The sequence below is a fragment of the Pristiophorus japonicus genome, chromosome 1 (assembly GCF_044704955.1).
Source record: "Pristiophorus japonicus isolate sPriJap1 chromosome 1, sPriJap1.hap1, whole genome shotgun sequence".
Classification (NCBI taxonomy): Eukaryota; Metazoa; Chordata; class Chondrichthyes; family Pristiophoridae; genus Pristiophorus; species Pristiophorus japonicus.
The window spans coordinates 456,490,538-456,512,067 of NC_091977.1; the positions used below are offsets into that span (position 1 = coordinate 456,490,538).

A 21,530-nucleotide genomic window follows, 5' to 3' on the forward strand; every position below is an offset into this window, starting at 1 on the left:
AGGACCTCAAAAGTAGTAATCTCGGGATTGCTACCAGTGCCACGTGCTAGTCAGAGTAGGAATCGCAGGATAGCGCAGATGAATATGTGGCTTGAGCAGTGGTGCAGCAGGGAGGGATTCAAATTCCTGGGGCATTGGAACCGGTTCTGGGGGAGGTGGGACCAGTAAAAACCAGATGGTCTGCACCTGGGCAGGACCGGAACCAATGTCCTAGGGGGAGTGTTTGCTAGTGCTGTTGGGGAGGAGTTAAACTAATATGACAGGGGGATGGGAACCAATGCAGGGAGACCGAGGGAAACAAAAAGGAGACAAAAGCAAAAGACAGAAAGGAGATGAGTAAAAGTGGAGGGCAGAGAAACCCAAGGTAAAAAACAAAAAGGGCCACTGAATATAAAGGGGCTGCAGGAGGGGTCAAAACTAAAAATCATGGTTTAAAAACGAGGATGAAAACACTCTACCTAAATGCACGCAGCATTCGAAATAAAGTAAATGAGTTGACGGCACAAATCATTACAAATGGGTATGATTTGGTGGCCATTACAGAGACATGGTTGCAGGGTGGCCAAGACTGGGAATTAAACATACAGGGGTATCTGACAATTCGGAAAGATAGACAAGAAGGGAAAGGAGGTGGGGTAGCTTTGTTAATAAAGGATGATATCAGGGCAGTTGTGAGAGACGATATTGGCTCTAATGAACAAAATGTTGAATCATTGTGGGTGGAGATTAGAGATAGTAAGGGGAAAAAGTCACTGGTGGGTGTAGTTTATAGGCCCCCAAATAATAACTTCACGGTGGGGCGGGCAATAATCAAGGGAATAATGGAGGCATGTGAAAAAGGAACGGCAGTAGACATGGGGGATTTTAACCTACATATCGATTGGTCAACTCAAATCGCACGGGGTAGCCTGGAGGAGGAATTCATAGAATGCAAACGGGATTGTTTCTTAGAACAATATGTAACAGAACCTACAAGGGAGCAAGCTATCTTAGATCTGGTCCAGTGTAATGAGACAGGAAAAATAAACGATCTAGTAAAAGATCCTCTCTGAATGAGCACAGTATGGTTGAATTTGTAATCTAGATTGAGGGTGAGGAAGTTGTGTCAGAAACGAGTGTACTATGCTTAAACAAAGGGGACTACAGTGGGATGAGGGCAGAGTTGGCTAAAGTAGACTGGAAACATAGACTAAATGGTGGCACAATTGAGGAACAGTGGAGGACTTTCAAGGAGCTCTTTCATAGTGCGCAACAAAAATATATTCCAGTGAAAAAGAAGGGCGGTAAGAGAAGGAATAACCAGCCGTGGATAACCAAGGAAATAAAGGAGAGTATCAAATTGAAAACCAATGCGTATAAGGTGGCCAAGGTTAGTGGGAAACTAGAGGATTGGGAACATTTTAAACAACAGCAAAGAATGACTAAAAAAGCATTAAAGAAAGGAAAGATAGATTTCGAAGGTAAACTTACGCAAAACATAAACAGATAGTAAAAGCTTTAACAGATATATAAAACGGAAAAGAGTGACTAAAGTAAATGTTGGTCCCTTAGAAGATGAGAAGGGGGATTTAATAATGGGAAATGTAGAAATGGCTGAGACCTTAAACAATTATTTTGCTTCAGTCTTCACAGTGGAAGACATAAAAACCATGCCATAAATTGCTGGTCACGGGAATGTGGGAAGGGCGGACCTTGAGACAATCACTATCACTCGGGGGGTAGTGCTGGACAGGCTAATGGGACTCGAGGTAGACAAGTCCCCTGGTCCTGATGAAATGCATCCCAGGGTATTAAAAGAGATGGCGGAAGTTATAGCAGATGCATTCGTTATAATCTACCAAAATTCTCTGGACTCTGGAGAGGTACTAGCGGATTGGAAAGCAGCTAATGTAACTCCTCTGTATTAAAAAAAGGGGGCAGACAAAAGGCAGGTAACTATAGGCCGGTTAGTTTAACATCTGTAGTGGGGAAAATGCTTGAAACTATCGTTAAGGAAGAAATAGCGGGACATCGAGATAGGAATAATGCAATCAAGCAGACGCAGCATGGATTCATGAAGGGGAAATCATGTTTAACTAATTTACTAGAAATCTTTGAGGATATAACGAGCATGGTGGATAGAGATGTACCGATGGATGTGGTGTATTTAGATTTTCAAAAGGCATTCGATAAGGTGCCACACAAAAGGTTACTGCAGAAGATAGAGGTACGCGGAGTCAGGAAATGTATTAGCATGGATAGAGAATTGGCTGGCGAACAGAAAGCAGAGAGTCGGGATAAATGGGTCCTTTTCGGGTTGGAAATCGGTGGTTAGTGGTGTGCCACAGGGATCGGTGCTGGGACCACAACTGTTTACAATATACATAGATGACCTGGAAGAAGAGACAGAGGACCTGGAAGAAGAGACAGAGTGTAGTGTAACAAAATTTGCAGATGACACGATGATTAGTGGGAAAGCGGGTTGTGTAGAGGACACAGAGAGGCTGCAAAGAGATTTGGATAGGTTAAGCGAATGGGCTAAGGTTTGGCAGATAGAATACAATGTCGGAAAGTGTGAGGTCATCCACCTTGGGGGAAAAAAACAGTAAAAGGGAATATTATTTGAATGGGAAGAAATTACAACATGCTGAGATACAGAGGGATCTGGGGGTCCTTGTGCATGAATTTCAAAAAGTTAGTTTGCAGGTGCAGCAAGTAATCAGGAAGGCAAATGGAATGTTGGCCTTCATTGCGAGAGAGATGGAGTACAAAAGCAGGGAGGTCCTGCTGCAACTGTATAGGGTATTGGTAAGGCCGCACCTGGAGTACTGCGTGCAGTTTTGGTCACCTTACTTAAGGAAGGATATACTGGCGTTGGAAAGGGTACAGAGATAATTCACTAGGCTGATTCCGGAGATGAGGGGGTTACCTTATGATGATAGATTGAATAGACTGGGTCTTAACTCGTTGGAGTTCAGAAGGATGAGGGGTGATCTTATAGAAACATTTAAAATCATGAAAGGGATAGACAAGATAGAGGCAGAGAGGTTGTTTCCACTGGTAGGGGAGGCTAGAACTAGGGGGCACAGCCTCAAAATACAGGGGAGCCAATTTAAAACCGAGTTGAGAAGGAATTTCTTCTCCCAGAGGGTTGTGAATCTGTGGAATTCTCTGCCCAAGGAAGCAGTTGAGGCTAGCTCATTGAATGTATTCAAGTCACAGATGGATAGATTTTTAACCAATAAGGGAATTAAGGGTCACGGGGAGAGAGCGGGTAAGTGGAGCTGAGTCCACGGCCAGATCAACCATGATCTTATTGAATGGCGGAGCAGGCTCGAGGGACTAGATGGCCTACTCCTGTTCCTAATTCTTATGTTCTTATGTTAAGTTCGACACATCCAGGACAGAGCAATTCGCTTGATTTGTGCCCTTGCCGTTGAATTCAGTATCCACCGTGCACTGTGGCTGCAGTATGTACGATCTATAGGATGTACAGCAGCAACTCACCAAGGTTACTTTGACAGTACCTCCCTCCCTTGCGACCTCAACCACCCAAGAAGGGAAATCATGCTTGACAAATCTTCTGGAATTTTTTGAGGATGTTTCCAGTCGAGTGGACAAGGGAGAACCAGTTGATGTGGTATATTTGGACTTTCAGAAGGCTTTCGACAAGGTCCCACACAAGAGATTAATGTGCAAAGTTAAAGCACATGGGATTGGGGGTAGTGTGCTGACGTGGATTGAAAACTGGTTGGCAGACAGGAAGCAAAGAGTAGGAGTAAATGGGTACTTTTCAGAATGGCAGGCAGTGACTAGTGGGGTACCGCAAGGTTCTGTGCTGGGGCCCCAGCTGTTTACATTGTACATTAATGATTTAGACGAGGGGATTAAATGTAGTATCTCCAAATTTGCGGATGACACTAAGTTGGGTGGCAGTGTGAGCTGCGAGGAGGATGCTATGAGGCTGCAGAGTGACTTGGATAGGTTAGGTGAGTGGGCAAATGAATGGCAGATGAAGTATAATGTGGATAAATGTGATGTTATCCACTTTGGTGGTAAAAACAGAGAGACAGACTATTATCTGAATGGTGACAGATTAGGAAAAGTGAAGGTGCAAGGAGACCTGGGTGTCATGGTACATCAGTCATTGAAGGTTGGCATGCAGGTGCAGCAGGCGGTTAAGAAAGCAAATGGCATGTTGGCCTTCATAGCGAGGGGATTTGAGTACAGGGGCAGGGAGGTGTTGCTACAGTTGTACAGGGCCTTGGTGAGGCCACACCTGGAGTATTGTGTACAGTTTTGGTCTCGTAACTTGAGGAAGGACATTCTTGCTATTGAGGGAGTGCAGTGAAGATTCACCAGACTGATTCCCGGGATGGTGGGACTGACCTATCAAGAAAGACTGGATCAATTGGGCTTATATTCACTGGAGTTCAGAAGAATGAGAGGGGACCTCATAGAAACGTTTAAAATTCTGAGGTGTTTAGACATATTAGATGCAGGAAGAATGTTCCCAATGTTGGGGAAGTCCAGAACCAGGGGTCACAGTCTAAGGATAAGGGGTAAGCCATTTAGGACCGAGATAAGGAGAAACTTCTTCACCCAGAGAGTGGTGAACCTGTGGAATTCTCTACCACAGAAAGTAGTTGAGGCCAATTCACTAAATATATTCAAAAGGGAGTTAGATGAAGTCCTTACTACTCGGGGGATCAAGGGGTATGGCGAGAAAGCAGGAAGGGGGCACTGAAGTTTCATGTTCAGCCATGAACTCATTGAATGGCGGTGCAGGCTAGAAGGGCTGAATGGCCTGCTCCTGCACCTATTTTCTATGTAAGAACAAAAGCAGCAATAGTGTGGGAACACCCATCACGTCCAAGTTCCTCTCCAAGTCACACGTTATTCCGACTTGGACATACAATGCTATTTGTTCACCATTGCTGGGTCAGAATCCTGGCATTGTGTATGTAATACCATTGTGGGAGCACCATCACCACAAGGACTACAAAGATTCAGCAGAAGTCCTGCTCGGGCAAATAAGAATGGGTAATAAATGTGGCCTTTCCTGCACCACCCACATCCAACCGCAGTTTTTTTTAAAGAATTGAAGTGCAGCAAAAATTGTGGAGATTTTATAGATAAATAACTTTATAGATAAAGAAGCTGAGAAGGGGATTTTATTCTACAAATTCATGGGCTTGTTTGTTGATGACATTGATGTTGATGACTTGTCCGGTGACAGAAATTTCACTCTTACTGTTTGATCTACAAATTACTGAAAATAAACTGTGCTGTGATGGTTTATCTCCCCCGCCCCCCACCAACCCCCAAGAAACATGATTGTATAGCAAACAGACTCTATGCAGTCATAACATCATTGTTGGTTATTGGCCAGAATTTGCTGATTTAAGTAAAAGCAATGTGGAGGCAAAGAGAAGTTGGAGTTGCTTTCAAAAACTGCCAGTTTTTAGATTCACATTATTGCATTTTTTGTTGCCAGATTTTCATATTACTTTTTCTCCTCTCTTGAAGACATATGTATCACTGCTGGATACAGTTCCATTGTCACCCAAGTCAGCAGTGACAGGACATTACCATCGCTGAATACCCCACCATCAATATCCTGGGGGCCATTGACCAGCAACTTAACTGGACCTGCCACATAAATACTGTGGCAACAAGAACAGGTCAGAAGCTAGGTATTCTGCGACAAGTGTCCCACCTCCTGACTCCCCAAAGTCTTTCCATCATCTACAAGGCACAAGTCAGGAGTGTGATGGAATACTCTCCACCTGCCTGGATGAGTGCAGCTCCAACAACACTCAAGAAGTTCGACACCATCCAGGACAAAGCAGCCAGTTTGATTGTACCCAAACCATCACCTTAAACATTCACTCCCTCTACCACCGGTGCACCATGGCTGCAGTGTGTACCATCTACAAGATGCACTGCAGCAACTCACCAAGGCTTCTTCGACAGCACCTCCCAAACTCGCGACAATGGTAGCAGGCGCATGGGAACACCATCACCTGCAAATTCTCTTCCAAGTCACATACCATTTTGACTTGGAAATATATCACCGTTCCTTCGTCGTTGCTGGGTCCAAATCCTGGAACTCCCTCCCTAACACCAATGTGGGAGTACCTTCATTGGTGGACTGTAGTGTTTCAAGAAGGTGGCTCCCCACCACCTTCTCGAGGGCAATTAGGGATGGGCAATAAATGCTGGCCTTGCCAGTGATGTCCACATCCCAGGAACGAATAAAATAAAAGATCTCGCCAGTCTATTCAACTAGCACATCCTTACTGAGTGTAATCCTTTCTTCACCTGACGTCCTTATAACTGAAATAGAATCTCTTGCTAATTTTCCACTCTCTAAACTAGGCACATTGAGGACAATTATAGTACCCCTACTTGCCACTTGGTTAAGAACAAACCCAACACAGACCAGAAATTAAACATGGGACGCTCTTGATCATATCCAGTAGAATTTAATATTTTCTGTTACAAGCTGTGTTCCATCTGTTAATCTTGTAACTAATAAAAACAGTGAAGTACAGTAAGTTTTATTGGCATTACCGTGCTGGCCGCTTCTGTCCCGGGCCGCAGAGACCCCGTGTTGGCCGCTTCTGTCCCGGGCCGAAGGGACCCCGCACCGACCACTTCTGTCCTGGATCGAATGGGCCCCGCGCCGGCCGCTTCTGTCCCGGGCCGAAAGGACTCCGCACTGGTCCATGGCCCCAGCGGGCCCTGAGCAGCCCCAGCGGGACAACACACAGCGGGCCCTGAGCAGCCCCAGCGGGATAACAAATAAACATTACCTTGCAGTTGTCGAAGGGTCCCTGCGCCGGCTGCTTCTGTCCCGGGCCGAAGGAACCCCATGCTGGCCGAAAGGACTCCACGCCCGTCCCGAGCCAAAAGGACCCCACACCTACCCACGCCTATTCCTGTGGAGGCACACCAGGTGTTCATTGTGCTGACAGATTCAGGAGGACGTCGAACCGACCGAATGAACTCCAAAGCCGGCATTCAACCGGCCGAAGGGACTCCAGACCAGCGCTGAACCGGCCGAAGGGACCTCGGCAGCGGCGTTCAACCCAACGTCTTAAACTCCTAACCAACTTTTAATACATTTTAAAACTTAATCAACTTTTAAACTTTTTAAACAATTTGGAAGAACTTTTAAAACTTACATTTTAGACTTTTAATCGAAATACTTTTAAACATCTATTATTTACCTACATCTTTGACTTTTTAACAACCTTTAGAAACTTTTTAAACTGGGGAAACTTTTATAACCTATTATTGATTTACATCTTAGACTTTTTAACAACTCTTAGAAACTTTAAAAATAAATTGGGAATCTTTTTAACAACTTTTAACTTTTAAAATAACTTTGGAAGTCACCTTCCTAATGCCTGCTCCCCAACCAAGCCTCGGGCCACCTATCATCAATGGCGCTACTTGGTACCGAGCTTGCGGCCAACACTTTGCCTTGGCAATTAAGCTTCTAGAGCTGTGCCTAATCTCCAGTTGTCTTGGACCCCTTGTCACTGGACAAGTCCGTGTGGTTGCCGGTGTGCAGCGACCACCCCACATTAAAAGGACTCACGCACAGGCATCTTCCATTTCGTCAGTATGAAGTTCGGGACCTGAACGTCAGGACCCTTATGGACAATCCCAACAGCAACAGGCCGGAATGCCGCACCGCCATAGTTGCCCGAGAACTCAGAAGCTTTTACATTGACATCGCCGCCCTAAGTGAGACCCGGCGGGCAAGGGAAGGCCAGTTGAAGGAACATGGTGGAGGTTACACCTTCTTCTGGAAAGGGAAACCAGAGGCAGAACGCCGCCTTCATGGAGTTGGCTTTGCTGTCAAGAATGAGCTGGTCGATGCCTCAAAGACTCCACCTGTGGGGTTAACGAACACCTCATGACTCTTCGTATTACCCTATCCCGGAACCAATGCGCTACAGTCATCAGTGCGTACGCCCCTACACTCAATGTAACGGATGAGGCTAAGGAGGGTTTTTATTCCAACCTCGCAACATCCTTGTCCCGTGTACTCACGGGCAACAAATTGATCCTCCTGGGTGATTTTAATGCCAGGGTCGGCAAAGACACAGCCCTCTGGGGAGGCGTGATTGGCAAAGAGGGGGTAGAGAAAGCCAACTCCAGCGGTACCCTACTCCTGACAAAATGTCTAGAACATGAACTCCTCACCACCAACACCCTGTTCCACCAGAGGGACAAATACAAGGCATCGTGGCAACACCCTCGCTCCAAACACTGGCACCTGCTTGACTATGTCATCGTCCGAGCCAGGTATCGCAAGGATGTGCACATCACCCGTGCCATGACAGGGGCTGCCGACTGCTGGATGGACCACCGCCTAATCCGATCCATCATCAACATTAACATTGCCCCAAAGCAGAGGGGACAGCAGAAGCAGTTCCACAAAAAAGTTAATGCGGGGGCATTTAGAGACCCAGCTAAGAGAGCCCTATACAGCCAGCGCCTCACAGCCAATCTGCCGTGCCTTGACGACCCTGAGATGCTGAATGCCCATAGCGCTTGGTCTGCCCTCCAGGCTTCTATAACCAGTGGCTGTGAAGAGACACTTGGTCACTCAACCAGAAAACATCAGGACTGGTTTGATGAAAATGATCAGGAGATCAAAGAACTAATCTATTGCAAGCGCAAAGCATTTCTGAGCCTTAAGCAACAACCCAACTCGGAAGCTGCAAAACAACATTACAGGCGGCTCAAGGCTCAGGTCCAACAAAAAACCCAGGACCTAAAGAACAGGTGGTGGATGGAGAAAGCACAGGAGATACAACAACTGGCCGACAGCCACGATATGCGAGGATTCTTCGCTGCAGACAAGGCCACCTACGGTCCAAACTCCCAAGGCCCCACCCCATTCCTGGCCAAGAACGGGGAATCACTCATCAAGGACACCGAGGCTTTCAGGGCCCGATGGAAGAAGCACTTTGAAGATCTCCTCAATCGAGCCTCTGCCTTTGACTCGAGTGTTCTCGACTCCATCCCGCAGCACGTGACCCGCCACCAACTCAGTGAAACTCCAATGTTGCACGAGGGAGGCAAAGCCATAAAACAGATCAAGGATAACAAGGCTACAGATGCAGATGGAATCCCTGCTGAGGTGCTAAAGTATGGCGGAGAGCGGAGAGGCGCTGTTGGCGCAGATACATGACCTCCATCTCTCTCATCTGGAGGGAGGAGAGCATGCCGGGAGATCTGAGAGATGCAGTGATTGTGACCATTTTTTAAAAAGGGGAACAAGTCTGACTGTGGCAACTACAGGTGAATCTCCCTGCTATCAGCCACTGGGAAAGTTGTCGCTCGAGTTCTCGTCTTCTCCCTGTGGCCGAGGAGCTTCTCCCGGAATCACAATGTGGATTTCATCCCCGAAGGGGCACAACAGACATGATCTTTGCAGTGCGACATTTGCAGGAAAAATGCAGGGAGCAGCGCCAGCCCTTATACATGGCCTTTTTCGAGCTTACAAAAGCCTTTGACACTGTCAACCGTGAGGGTCTTATGGAGCGTCCTCCTCCGTTTCGGATGCCTCCAAAAGTTTGTCAACATCCTTCGCCTGCTTCATGATGACATGCAGGCCGTGATCCTTAACAATGGATCCATTACAGACCCAATCCACGTCCGGACCAGGGTCAAACAGGGCTGCGTCATCGCTCCAACCCTCTTCTCAATCTTCCTCACCGCCATGCTCCACCTCACAATCAATAAGCTCCCCGCTGGAGTGGAATTAAACTACGGAACCAGTGGGAAGCTGTTTAACTTATGCCGCCTCCAGGCCAGGTCCAAGATCACCCCAACCTCTGTCGTTGAGCTGCAGTATGCAGACGACCCCTGCGTCTGCGCGCATTCAGAGGCTGAACTCCAGGACATAGTCAACATATTCACTGAGGTATATGAAAGCATGGGCCTTACGCTTAACATCTGTAAGACAAAGGTCCTCCACCAGCCTGTCACTGCCGCTCAGCACTGCCCTCCAATCTTCAAGATCCACAGAGCGCCCCTGGACAACGTGGACCATTTCCCATATCTCGGGAGCCTCTTATCAACAAAGGCAGACATTGATGCGGAGATTCAACATCGCCGCCAGTGCAGCCTTCGGCTGTCTGAGGAAAAGAGTGTTTGAAGACCAGACCCTCAAACCTGCCACCAAGCTCATAGTCTACAGGGCTGGAGTAATAACCGCCTTCCTGTATGGATCTGAGGCATGGACGATGTGCAGAAGACACCTCAAGTTGCGGGAGATATATCTCCAACAATGTCTCTGCAAGATCCTGTAAATCCCCTGGGAGGACAGGCGCACCAACATCAGTATCCTCGACCAGGCTAACATCCCCAGTATTGAAACACTGATCACACTCTTATCAGCTTCGTTGGGCAGACCATATAGTTTGCATGCCAGATACGAGACTCCCTAAGCAAATGCTTTATGCGGAGCTCCTTCATGTAAACGAGCCAAAGGAGGACAGTGGAAACGTTATAAGGACACCCTCAAAGCTTCCCTGGTAACGCGCGATATCACCACTGACATCTGGGAGACCCTGGCCGAAGACCGCCCAAGGTGGAGAAAGTACATCCAGGAGGATGTCGAGCTCTTTGAGTCCCAACAAAAAGAGCATGAAGAGGCCAAACGCAGGCAGTGGAAGAAGCGTGCAGCAAACTCACCTCACCGACCCCTTCCCTGACGAATGTCTGTCTCACCTGTAACAGGGTCTGTGGCTCTCGTATCGGAATGTTCATCCATCAAAGAACTCACTTTGGGAGTGGAAGCAAGTTTTCCTCGATTCCGAGGGACTGCCTATGACATGATGACCATGTTCTATACACAGCCTGTTTTTAGTTCTTTTAATAAATGAAAATAATCTTATTAAAAGCTTAAAATATTGGTTTATAATGTTGCATGTATTACAATGTGCTTTGCAGGTTAGCAGATGGCAGATTGTGTGAGTAAAGTGGAACTAAGCATCTCCTGTGAAAATCTACTGGATAAAGATGTGTTTTCTAAATCTGATCCACTGTGTGCACTCCTTTTAAATACAGGTGGAAATCAGTGGGTTGAGGTAAGGAATATCTTTACACATCTTACTCGGGTAGCATATATACAAGTGAAAACTATTAGCATTTATCAAGGTAGCAGTTTCCTGACATGGAGGTGGACTGAACAAAAGTGATGCCAATTTTGGTTTTAAGCCCTACAGTTAATTCAGTAACAATGCTATGCAACATTTTGAAAGATGCCTTGATTACATTTTTGTAACTGCATTTTTAGATTTTTTTTTTACTTCATTTTTTAATACAGTCTCATTTTCATTCAACTGAAAGAATAATGCCACAACTCGCATTTTAGTGGAGTGACTTCCTACTTGTACCAGTATGCATTAATATTTTTTACAACAGCCATATTCTTGAGCTTTGACTGCCAGTTAGTGCCAAATGACAGGTAGTTCATGCTGTGAACTGATACCTTCTAAAAACTGGTTTGAGATTGGCCAAATTTAGTGACTGCTGCTTTCTTAAATATTTTGTTATAGATGAAAGAAACATGAGTGACAAGTTACAGCCAGTTTAGAATTTCTGTGTCATTACATTGTATTATCTCTATCTGTTGGATTTTGGTTCCTTTATTCTGATTGGGTTTAGTAAGTATAATGAAATAGATTATTATAATGGAGGTTCATTGTCCTTTATCTTTCCTAGATTGGCCGTACAGAAATGGTTAAAAACTGTCTCGACCCAAAATTTTCGAAGAAATTTCTGATAGATTATTACTTCGAGCAAGTTCAGAAACTGAAATTTGGAGTTTATGATATTGATAATGAAACTTTTGACCTGGGTGATGATGATTTCCTGGGAGAATTTGAATGTACTCTGGGGCAGGTAAATACAAATATTTCATTCTTTTGCTTCTTTAGCTATTGAATACTCCAGGTAGATTCTACAAAGCTGTTTAATTTATGTTTCATAGCTCAAGTCAAAAAAGGAATTTTTCTTGTACTGTGGTAATTATTATGTACTAGTAGTAATTTTCATGAATAATTCTTTGTAACTTGTGAAAATGTTTCAAGACATGTTATCAACGTGTTGAATTTTATTGTAAATTTCCTCTCTGCCCACGGAAAACAATACATCATTATGACATTTCTGTATCCATGAAGAATTTTACAAAGTATTTTTATGTTCATTGTATACATTACTGGCTTTTCCTTGTTGGCTGATATCAAAGTTTGCTAATGTTATCAAATTAGAGGCACAATAAACTGAGGAAGTTTGCAAGAGAACGTAGAGAGGTTTGGGATGGGCAGACAGGTGCCAGGTGCAGTTTGGCACTGAAAATGTAAAGTTTGGGGAAGAAAAACATTATCAACTGAGGCTCTAATGTACATGGTAACCATAACCTATGTCCTCCTATCAATACTGATTTGCTTTTGTCATCTTCAAGGCTAATGTCTGAACTGTTTTGAAGTTCATAATGTATAGTGCTTGTATTTTATGTTTGAGGAAAATGAGATCTTTAGCACTAGCTGCTTAGCACAGACTTAGTTTTTCTTTCTATGCTAATTTTTTGTGATAAACTAATAATATAAGTTTGAATTGTTTTGACAGATTGTCTCCAGCAAGAAATTGACCAGACCCCTTGTGCTGCAAAAAGGGAAAGCGGCAGGAAAAGGAACGATCACGGTACAAACCCAAATGTCTAATTTATTTGCTAGAGCTTGATGGTGGTCAAATGAACTCCAAAGTTCCTGATGGACTGTTGCACTGCTGGAGGTTCAGCACACTGACTGGCCCTAATGTTGACACTCTGGGAAAGCTCAGGGTCGGGGTAATCACCATTTTTTGAGAAGGTGCCCATGCAGTTTCAGGACAGCTGTGGGGTGCCCATCCCAGTTGGGTGGAGGGGTAGCTCAGTCTGAAGTCAGTAACTTGGTTAATTTAAGTGACATTAGTTAGTTATTGCACCTTACTGGTGACAGCCAGACAAATCAACAAACTCTTCAAAACCAATTTAAATGAGAAGGGCACCATGGCGTCAAACAATGTTCATTGTTTACATTGTTGAAGTTGTATACACTGACAGTCTTTTAAGGAAGCAAATTAACAATGTAATTGTCATTGTTCAGTGTCATTGATTATAAGGACTCGATGCCAAATTTATATATGTTTTAAGCCTATTCTGTGAATTTATTTATGCTTTAGCTACTGGCACGAGAATATTGGCTGCATAATTTATACAGTCAGGCAGTACTTTGGGCGGCATTTTCTGTTCTTTTGAGCCACTTGTAGAGCCCCGGAGGGGCAGCAAACACTTGTAGAGCCCCGTAGGGGCAGTAAAGGATGTTTCCAGGCATAACGGCGGGCATCCAGCTTTTACCGCTTAGTCGGCAAATTCAGTCCATGGTTTGTGGCGGCGCAAAACTTAGCGCCCTGACCTCTAATTTCACTGAGATCACGAAGTCAATCGTCGTGCAACCCTCCGCTAGTGCTCGGATGCAAAATTAAGCCCTAATGTCGCATTATACGCTCGCCCCAGGAAACACCTGGAAAACCCAGAAGTTCACAGGGTGCTTCAGGTGGTATTTGCGGCATATTTAAATGGAGGGTGGAGGATCCTACATCGCAGGTCACATTGACTGCAACGGTTGGGCACAGCATGCAGCGTGAAGCTCTGGCTTGAAAGCGGCAGTTTTATTTGCCAAGTTGTGTGAGAATTTAATGGGGGCAATACTAGTTTGCCAGTGTATCATGCTCCATGCTATTGCTAGGTGGCGTCAGGATAGAAGAAGGGCTCTTGGTCATGTTGGCCCACGGATGAGGAGAGGCCGAAGATGTCTGGGGAGGAGGGCTTACCCCCCACGGGTTTACAGGCACCAATGTTCATACCTCCAGCTGTCTGAGGAGCAGTGTGTGAGAAGGCTGCGCTGCCGAAAGGAAGTGCTGACAGAGATATGCCATCTCCTACAGGCAGATCGATGCCTGGAAGCAGCCTTCGATACTTCCCTGAACAAGTTTCCAAATTTATTGTGGTTTGCTGCATGTTGCACAACTTGGCCATCATGAGAGTCCAGGCATTGCCAGTGGGGATTGCAGGCCCACTCAGGAGGAGGAGGAGGAGGAGGATGATGAAAAGGGGCCAGGTGAGGCCCCTATTGGATAGCCACACCATCCACGGGGGAGGCAGCATGGAGATGCTGCCAGAGTCACACGTTGTCAGCTCATAATGGATCAGCTCTCCTAAATGGAGGAAGCTGAGGGATGGAGCTAATAATGAACACCCTATGTGGCCCCATAAAGGCATATCACCGGTGAACATTGGAATGATACACAAGACACCAATGGCACTGGATGAATCATAACTTTTATAGCAACAAAGTAACAAAAGGCCGCCCCCCCCCCCCCCCCCCAACCAAAAGAAAACCACATAATAGATAACGTTATGCTGCAGGGCACTGAAAATTGAAACACGTCTGCGCAAAAACTTATTTGTGGAACACCTGATTTTGTGCCCCCGATTATGGAACCTAATTTTTTGCTGAATTTTGCAGACGAGGGCACAAACTTTTTCCAAGCATTATCAAGACCCCCCCCACCACCATTACCGCCCCAAAATCACAAAAGTCGAAAATCCAGCCCCTTGTTTATAATTATGGCCAGGAAAAAGCTCTGTGCTCCTGTTTATAAGCATGAACAGAGCTTCACTTCTGACCATTAGATTTTTAAATTATGAGAGCTCTGCCAAGGGTGCCTACTTTCTCAAGATATTTACGTCAACCCTCTAAGTCTGTTAAGTACACAGAAATTTTGAAGGACCTTCCTTAAACCAGGTCTGACACTGCTTTGCAGTTGTACTCCATGCAGTGTGTAACTGCTTTTCCAGTGGGTATGGAGCTCTCTATCACTTGTGTTATCAGACCAGGGCTTGGTTACAGATATACAGGGCCCAAGTTTCCACATGATAAAAAACAGGCGTCCCTCCGAGCTGGGCGCCCGTTTTTTGCGCCTAAAAAGGTGCTGGAAAAAAAACGAGCGATTCTGGAGCGCTTTGCAGCTCCTTGTCTGCTTGGCGCGGCGCCCAGGGGGGCGGAGCCTACACTCGCGCTGATTTTGTAAGTGGGTGGGGGCGGGTACTATTTAAATTAGTTTTTTTCCTGCCGGCATCGCTGCACGTGCGCGTTGGAGCGTTCGCGCATGCTCAGTGTGAAAAAAACATTGGCACTCGCCCATTTTTGTAGTTCTTTGTAGCTGTTTAGTTTTTTAACATTTTTTAATAAAAGTACATTGCCAACAGCACAGAGGCTTCTTGTAGCAGTGAGAAGGGTGCAGGAAGCCTCAGAAAGTTGAGGCAGCCGTTTCCCGATGACCTCCCCCTTTTGCCGTCTGGAACGGCTCCATTCCCTCTCCTCTCCCCTCCCTCCTCCCCCCCCCCCCCCCCCCCCCCCCCGCGTTCGGTAGGCTCCCTCCCTCCCGCGTTCGGTTGGCTCTTCTCTCTCTCTTTCCCCCCCCCCCCGTTCGTCGGCTCCCTCCTCTCCCCCCCCCCCCCCCCCCCCGGCCCGCGTTCGGTCGGCTCCCTCCTCTCTCTCTCCCTCCCCCCCCCCCCCCCCGGCCCGCGTTCGGTCGACTCCCTCCTTCCCCCCCCCGGCCCGCGTTCGGTCGGCTCCCTCCTCCCGCCCCCCCGTCCGCGTTCGGTCGGCTCCCTCGTTTTGTGAGGCTTGCTGCACCATTCTTCCTGGCTGAAGCACTTTCACACAGGTAGGAAGGTGGTTTATTTAATCTTTTCTTTGCTTATAAATGTTTATTCAGGTTGGATTTATTTGTATAATATTTGTATAAGTATAAATAAGGATTTATTATAGAATTTAATGAGTTCCCTCCCCCCCCCCCCCCCCCCACCTCGTTCTGGACGCCTGATTTGTAACCTGCGCCTGATTTTTTTAATGTGTAGAACAGGTTTTTTCAGTTCTACAAAAATCTTCACTTGCTCCATTCTACTTTAGTTTGGAGTACATTTTCACTGTGGAAACTTTCAAATCAGGCGTCAGTGGCCGGACACGCCCCCTTTTGAAGAAAAAATTCTGTTCCAAAGTAGAACTGTTCTACCTGACTAGAACTGCAGAAAAAAAAATGTGGAGAATTGCGATTTCTAAGATAGTCCGTTCTCCACCAGTTGCTCCTAAAAATCAGGCGCAAATCATGTGGAAACTTGGGCCCACAAAGTCACTTTACATTGTCGCAGACCAGAAATTTCTTCGCAGTTATGCAAATATGACAGTGTACTTGATCTTCAGAGAGACATTGTGGCACAACAAGCACTAACATACCTTTCTCTCCCCTAGTCTTCTGAGTACCTGATCACAACTACTTTTCCGTGAGGAAGGGCTGAATAGAAGTAGCTTTCTTACTAAGGTGGGAGAGTTATTTGTGGGCTATGCCTGTATGTGCCTATCGGTTAACCAGGTAAGAGTCAGCTTAGCTGGCTGCCTGGGAGCAGGTTAGCTATGCTAACTCTAATATGCAGCTGGTCTGTGGGCCAAAAAGGATGATTAATGGAAAAGAAAAGTAGGTAGATTGGAAGATAATTGATCTTTTCATCAACTTTCTATCTTGGTTTTATCTACTCTAGATTTTTGCAGAAGAAGTAAAAGATAACCGAGTGGTAAACTTTGAAGTTCAAGCACGCAAGCTAGATAAAAAGGTAGTGTGCATGTTTTATTTAAGAAATCATTACTGATGTACCATTTGTTTTTTGGCAGTTATTAGTTTACACTTAGATTTTTTATCTCTAGAAATAACCTACAGTATTTGACTCTTATTACTTGTGATGACTAGGATTTTTGGGGGAAATCGGATCCTTATTTGGAATTCTGCAAACAGACACCTGATGGAAAATGGCAAATGGTGCATAGGACAGAGGTGAGAGATGTTTTGTGACAGACTTGATGATTGTAGAAATTTCACAATCAATATTAATGCTCCCTTTGCTTCATACAATGTTCTGATTCTATATAAATAAATAGTAAGGTCTCTTTTCTCAAACACAATTGTATCTAATCAGTTTATTATAAGGTTATGAAGTAGTGTCAGGGTTGCAGGCCAAAGTTTTTAATCACAGTGCATGTTTATTGAAAGAAATGAGGTTATTGCTGTTTAGCATTACAATAGAACCTAGCCACAAACCATCAAAGCTTAATTTTACATTAGCCAGTTAAAATGTATTACTAGTATTTTAAATTGATTTCCACAGACTCTAGGGGGTAGAAATTGCCTCCCACCCGAAATGGGGCGCACACACCCAGTTTGAATGGTTTTTACCACAGCTGCGGTTCAGGTCGCCTCTTGAGCGACATTCCGCTCTTTATTTTTTTTTTCCTTGGATCCAGAAGTCGCTCTTAATGGGGGCGGTGACAACACTTGAGGGGTGGATTCGCGGCAGCGGAACACCTGAGGGGCGGAAGTTGGGGGCGGTTCAGAGTGACCGCCGTGATGACATCATCATGGCGCCATGTCACCATGGCTCTCCCTTTCACTTAAAGGAGTGAGCCTCTGCGATTTTAACCCCCCACCCCCACCCCCCACTGGACTACCAGGGAGGGTTTTGGCCCGTCCAGCTGCCTGGCACCCAAGAAGGGATGACACGCTGCCTGTTGGCGGCCCGGCCGAAACCGGGCACATAATTATTGGGCCGGCATAGCAGTCGGTCGACAAAAAAAAACATGGCTACGGCAGTGCATCCCCCCTTTAAGGGAAGCTGCACTGCCGTTGCAGAAGGCCTCATCCTCACTGGACCACCGGGAGAAAACAGGTTTTGGCACCGCCGGGCAAACCGAAGATTTTCAGAGGGGAATGCTGCTGTCGGGGGGCAGTGGGGGTAGATATGTAGTGCGCACGGTGATAACGCGCTTACCACAGATCGGCGGCGGGGGGGGGGGGACTGGGATCGGAACACTGCTGGAAACCTCGGGAGGGCAATTGGGCTAGCAATGGCCATTCCACGAAAAGTCGGCGGCCACTCCACTCTGCAGCATGGCCGCCAATTTGAAGTGGTAACGGGCCATGAGGGGCAATTTCGACCCCTAGGCTCTTAATCCAAAAGGATTAAAGTAGGTATGTGGTATCCCGTTTCTCATAGAACACTGATATAAAAAGACATTTTCTCTCGCTTCCCCCCACCTGCTGCGCACAACTTGGATGGTGCACACCTGACTTGTACTCTGCCTTATCTGATTCACATGTATTTCTGGGTCCAGATTATCTGCATGTGCCTGATTTCCCCCAGTGAAGGTTTTCCCCCGGCAAGGGCCTGCTGTACAGCAGTGGAAATACCCGCTATCCAAAAATGACAGCCAGAATGCATTCGGCCACAAAGATCCTGTGTCCTGTGCTGCATTTGGGAGGGAAAAAAATGTTTATTTTAGTCTTTTTTTTTTCTCCCAGGAAATGAGCATTCTTCAGTCATAAAACAGAGGCAATGGGTTAGAAATTCAATTTTTGGCGATATCGTGTTTTTCCCGTTATTTTACAGACAAAATACAACTAAAAATGATTACATTTTTTAAGGGGGTAAAATTGGCAAAAAAATGATCCCGATGATAATAAATCAGCATTGCTCAAGGATTCGTGGTGGAAACCACAGTCCTCGCCAAGTTTAGCCCGAGGCCTATCACCGCCAAAAATACAGGCCCTGGGAAGGGAGAAAACACAAAGAAAAATTGCAAAAATAAAAAAATCAGAAAACATTCACTATACACTTAACTAATGAACCGAAGAAAAAGAATTAAAAAAAACTTCAACTTACCTTTTTTATATGTCTTCATACCTACCGCTGTTTCTGGGGCTTCAATGCAGGCTTTTCTCAAGCGTTTTGTTTTCACCTGAGTACGGCTTCACTGAACGGCCAATTTTAAGCGATGCCTTTTTTTTTGGCATTGCATGTGGTTATAAGAACATAAGAAATAGGAGCAGGAGTAGGCCATAAGGCCCATCGAGCCTGCTCCACCATTCAATAAGATCATGGCTGATCTGATCATGGAATCAGCTCCACTTCCCTGCCCGTTCCCCATAGCCCCTTATCCCCTTATCGTTTAAGAAACTGTCTATTTCTGTCTTAAATTTATTTCTCCTATTTCTTATGTTCTTATGACCACATGCAATGCCAAAAAAAAACTCTCAGAGAAGAAACTTCTCCTCATCTCAGTTCTAAATGGGCGACCCCTTATCCTAAGATCATGCCCTCTAGTTCTTGTCTCCCCCACCAGTGGAAACATCCTCTCTGCATCCACCTTGTCAAGCCCCCTCATAATCTTATACGTTTCTATAAGATCACCTCTCATTCTTCTGAATTCCAATGAGTAGAGGCCCAACCTACTCAACCTTTGCTCATAAGTCAACCCCCTCATCCCCGGGGTCAACCTAGTGAACCTTCTCTGAACTGCCTCCACAGCAAGTAAATATGGAAACCAAAACTGCACGCAGTATTCCAGGTGTGTCCTCACCAATACCCTGTACAGATGTAGCAAGACATCCCTGCTTTTATATTCAATCCCATTTGCAATAAAGGCCAAGATTCCATTGGCCTTCCTGATCACTTGCTGTACTGCAGTACTTTGCAATCTTTCTCCATTTAAATAATAACTTGCTCTTTGATTTTTTTCTGCCAAAGTGCATGACCTCACATTTTCCAACATTATACTCCATCTGCCAAATTCTTGCCCACTCACTTAGCCTGCCTATGTCCTCCTGCAGCCTCTTTCTGTCCTCCTCACACATTACCCTTCCTCCCATCTTTGTATCATCAGCAAACTTGGCTATGTTACACTCAGTCCCCTCTTCCAAGTCGTTAATATAGATTGTAAATAGTTGGGGTCCCAGCACTGATCCCTGCAGCACCCCACTCGTTACTGATTGCCAACCAGAGAATGAACCATTTATCCTGACTCTCTGTTTTCTGTTTGTCAGCCAATCTTCTTTCCATGCTAATATATTACCCCCAACCCCGTGAACTTTTAGCTACCTTTTGTGTGGCACCTTGTCAAATGCCTTCTGGAAGTCGAAATACACCACATCCACTGGTTCCCCTTTATCCACCCTGTTCGTTACATCCTCAAAGAATTCCAGCAAATTTGTCAAACATGACTATTCCCCTTCATAAATCCATGCTGACTTTGCCTGACCAAATTTTGCTTTTCCAACTGTCCTGTTGCTGTTTCTTTAATAATGGACTCCAACATTTTCCCAACCACAGATGTTAGGCTAACTGGTCTATAGTTTCCTGCTTTTTGTCTGCCTCCTTTTTTTGAATGGAGTGTCACCATTTGCAGTTTTCCAATCTGCTGGCACCTCCCCAGAATCCAGGGAATTTTGGTAAATTACAACCAATGCATCCACAATCCCTGCTGCTACTTACTTCACTTAAGACCCTAGGATGCAAGCCATCAGGTTCAGGGGATTTATCCGCCTTTAGTCCCATTATCTTACTGAGTACCACCTCCTCAGTGATTGTGATTGTGTTAAGTTCCTCCCCCCCCGCTATAGCCCTTGACTATCCACTGTTGGAATATTGTTAGTGTCCTCGACCGTAAAAACTGATAACAAAATACTTGTTTAGAGTTTCTGCCATCTCCATGTTCCCCATTACTAATACCCCGGTCTTGTCCTCTAAGGGACCAGCATTTTCTTTAGCCACTCTTTTTTTTTTTCTTTTTTTATACCTACAGAAACTGTTGCGATCTGTTTTTGTATTTTGTGCTAGTTTACTTTCATAGTCTATGTTCCCTTTCTTAATTTTTTTAGTCATTCTTTGCTGGCTTTTAAAAGCTTCCCAATCTTCTGTCCTCCCACTAGTTTTGCCCACTTTGTATGCCCTGGTTTTCAGTCGGATACCGTCCTTTATTTCTTTAGTTAGCCACGGATGTCTTTTCTCTTGCACCCTTTCCTTACTGGAATATATTTTTCTTGAGAGTTGTGAAATATCTCTTTAAATGTACACCACTGTTCATCAACCGTCCCACACTTCAATCTGTTTTCCCAGTCAACTTTAGCCAACTCTGCCCTCATACCTTCATAGGGCCCAAGTTTCGGGCCGCGCCTAGAACGGCGCAGCCCCGACCTGGACGCCTGTTTTTCACGCCACAAAATGCGCGTAAAAAAAATTTCCAGATACTCCGGCTCCCTGCTGGTCCTCTTGAGCCGGACGCGGCACAGTACGAGCTGTAGGGGCCGGAGCTTGGGTCCCTGTACTGAAAACAGTGCCGGGACCTCTGCACATGCGCGCTACAGTGGGCGCGCATGTGCAGTAGGTCCAGGTGCCCAAAACTGTGTGGGAGGGGCCCGAAGCACGCAGACCCTAGCCCTGGCCGAATGGCCTCACTTGGGGCTACGTGCATAAGGCTCCTCCCACGCACAGCTCCTGCTTCCTCCCGACCCGACTCGACTCCCGCTTCTCCCCCCCCCCCCCCTGCCCCTGGACCGGACTGGACCCGAACCGCACCCCCCCCCCCACC

General features: G+C 45.8%; 1 protein-coding gene across 1 annotated transcript in view; it reads left to right on the top strand.

The window, feature by feature from the left end:
• Positions 1 to 21,530, top strand: part of LOC139276156 (copine-3-like) — a 151,479-nt gene that overhangs the window by 45,447 nt on the left and 84,502 nt on the right. Inside the window, exons 4-8 of the mRNA XM_070893714.1 lie at positions 10,960 to 11,096; positions 11,734 to 11,913; positions 12,640 to 12,714; positions 16,655 to 16,726; positions 16,861 to 16,944. Coding sequence (XP_070749815.1) covers positions 10,968 to 11,096; positions 11,734 to 11,913; positions 12,640 to 12,714; positions 16,655 to 16,726; positions 16,861 to 16,944 — 540 coding nt within the window. The 5' untranslated portion in view covers positions 10,960 to 10,967. The remainder of the gene's footprint in view (positions 1 to 10,959; positions 11,097 to 11,733; positions 11,914 to 12,639; positions 12,715 to 16,654; positions 16,727 to 16,860; positions 16,945 to 21,530) is intronic.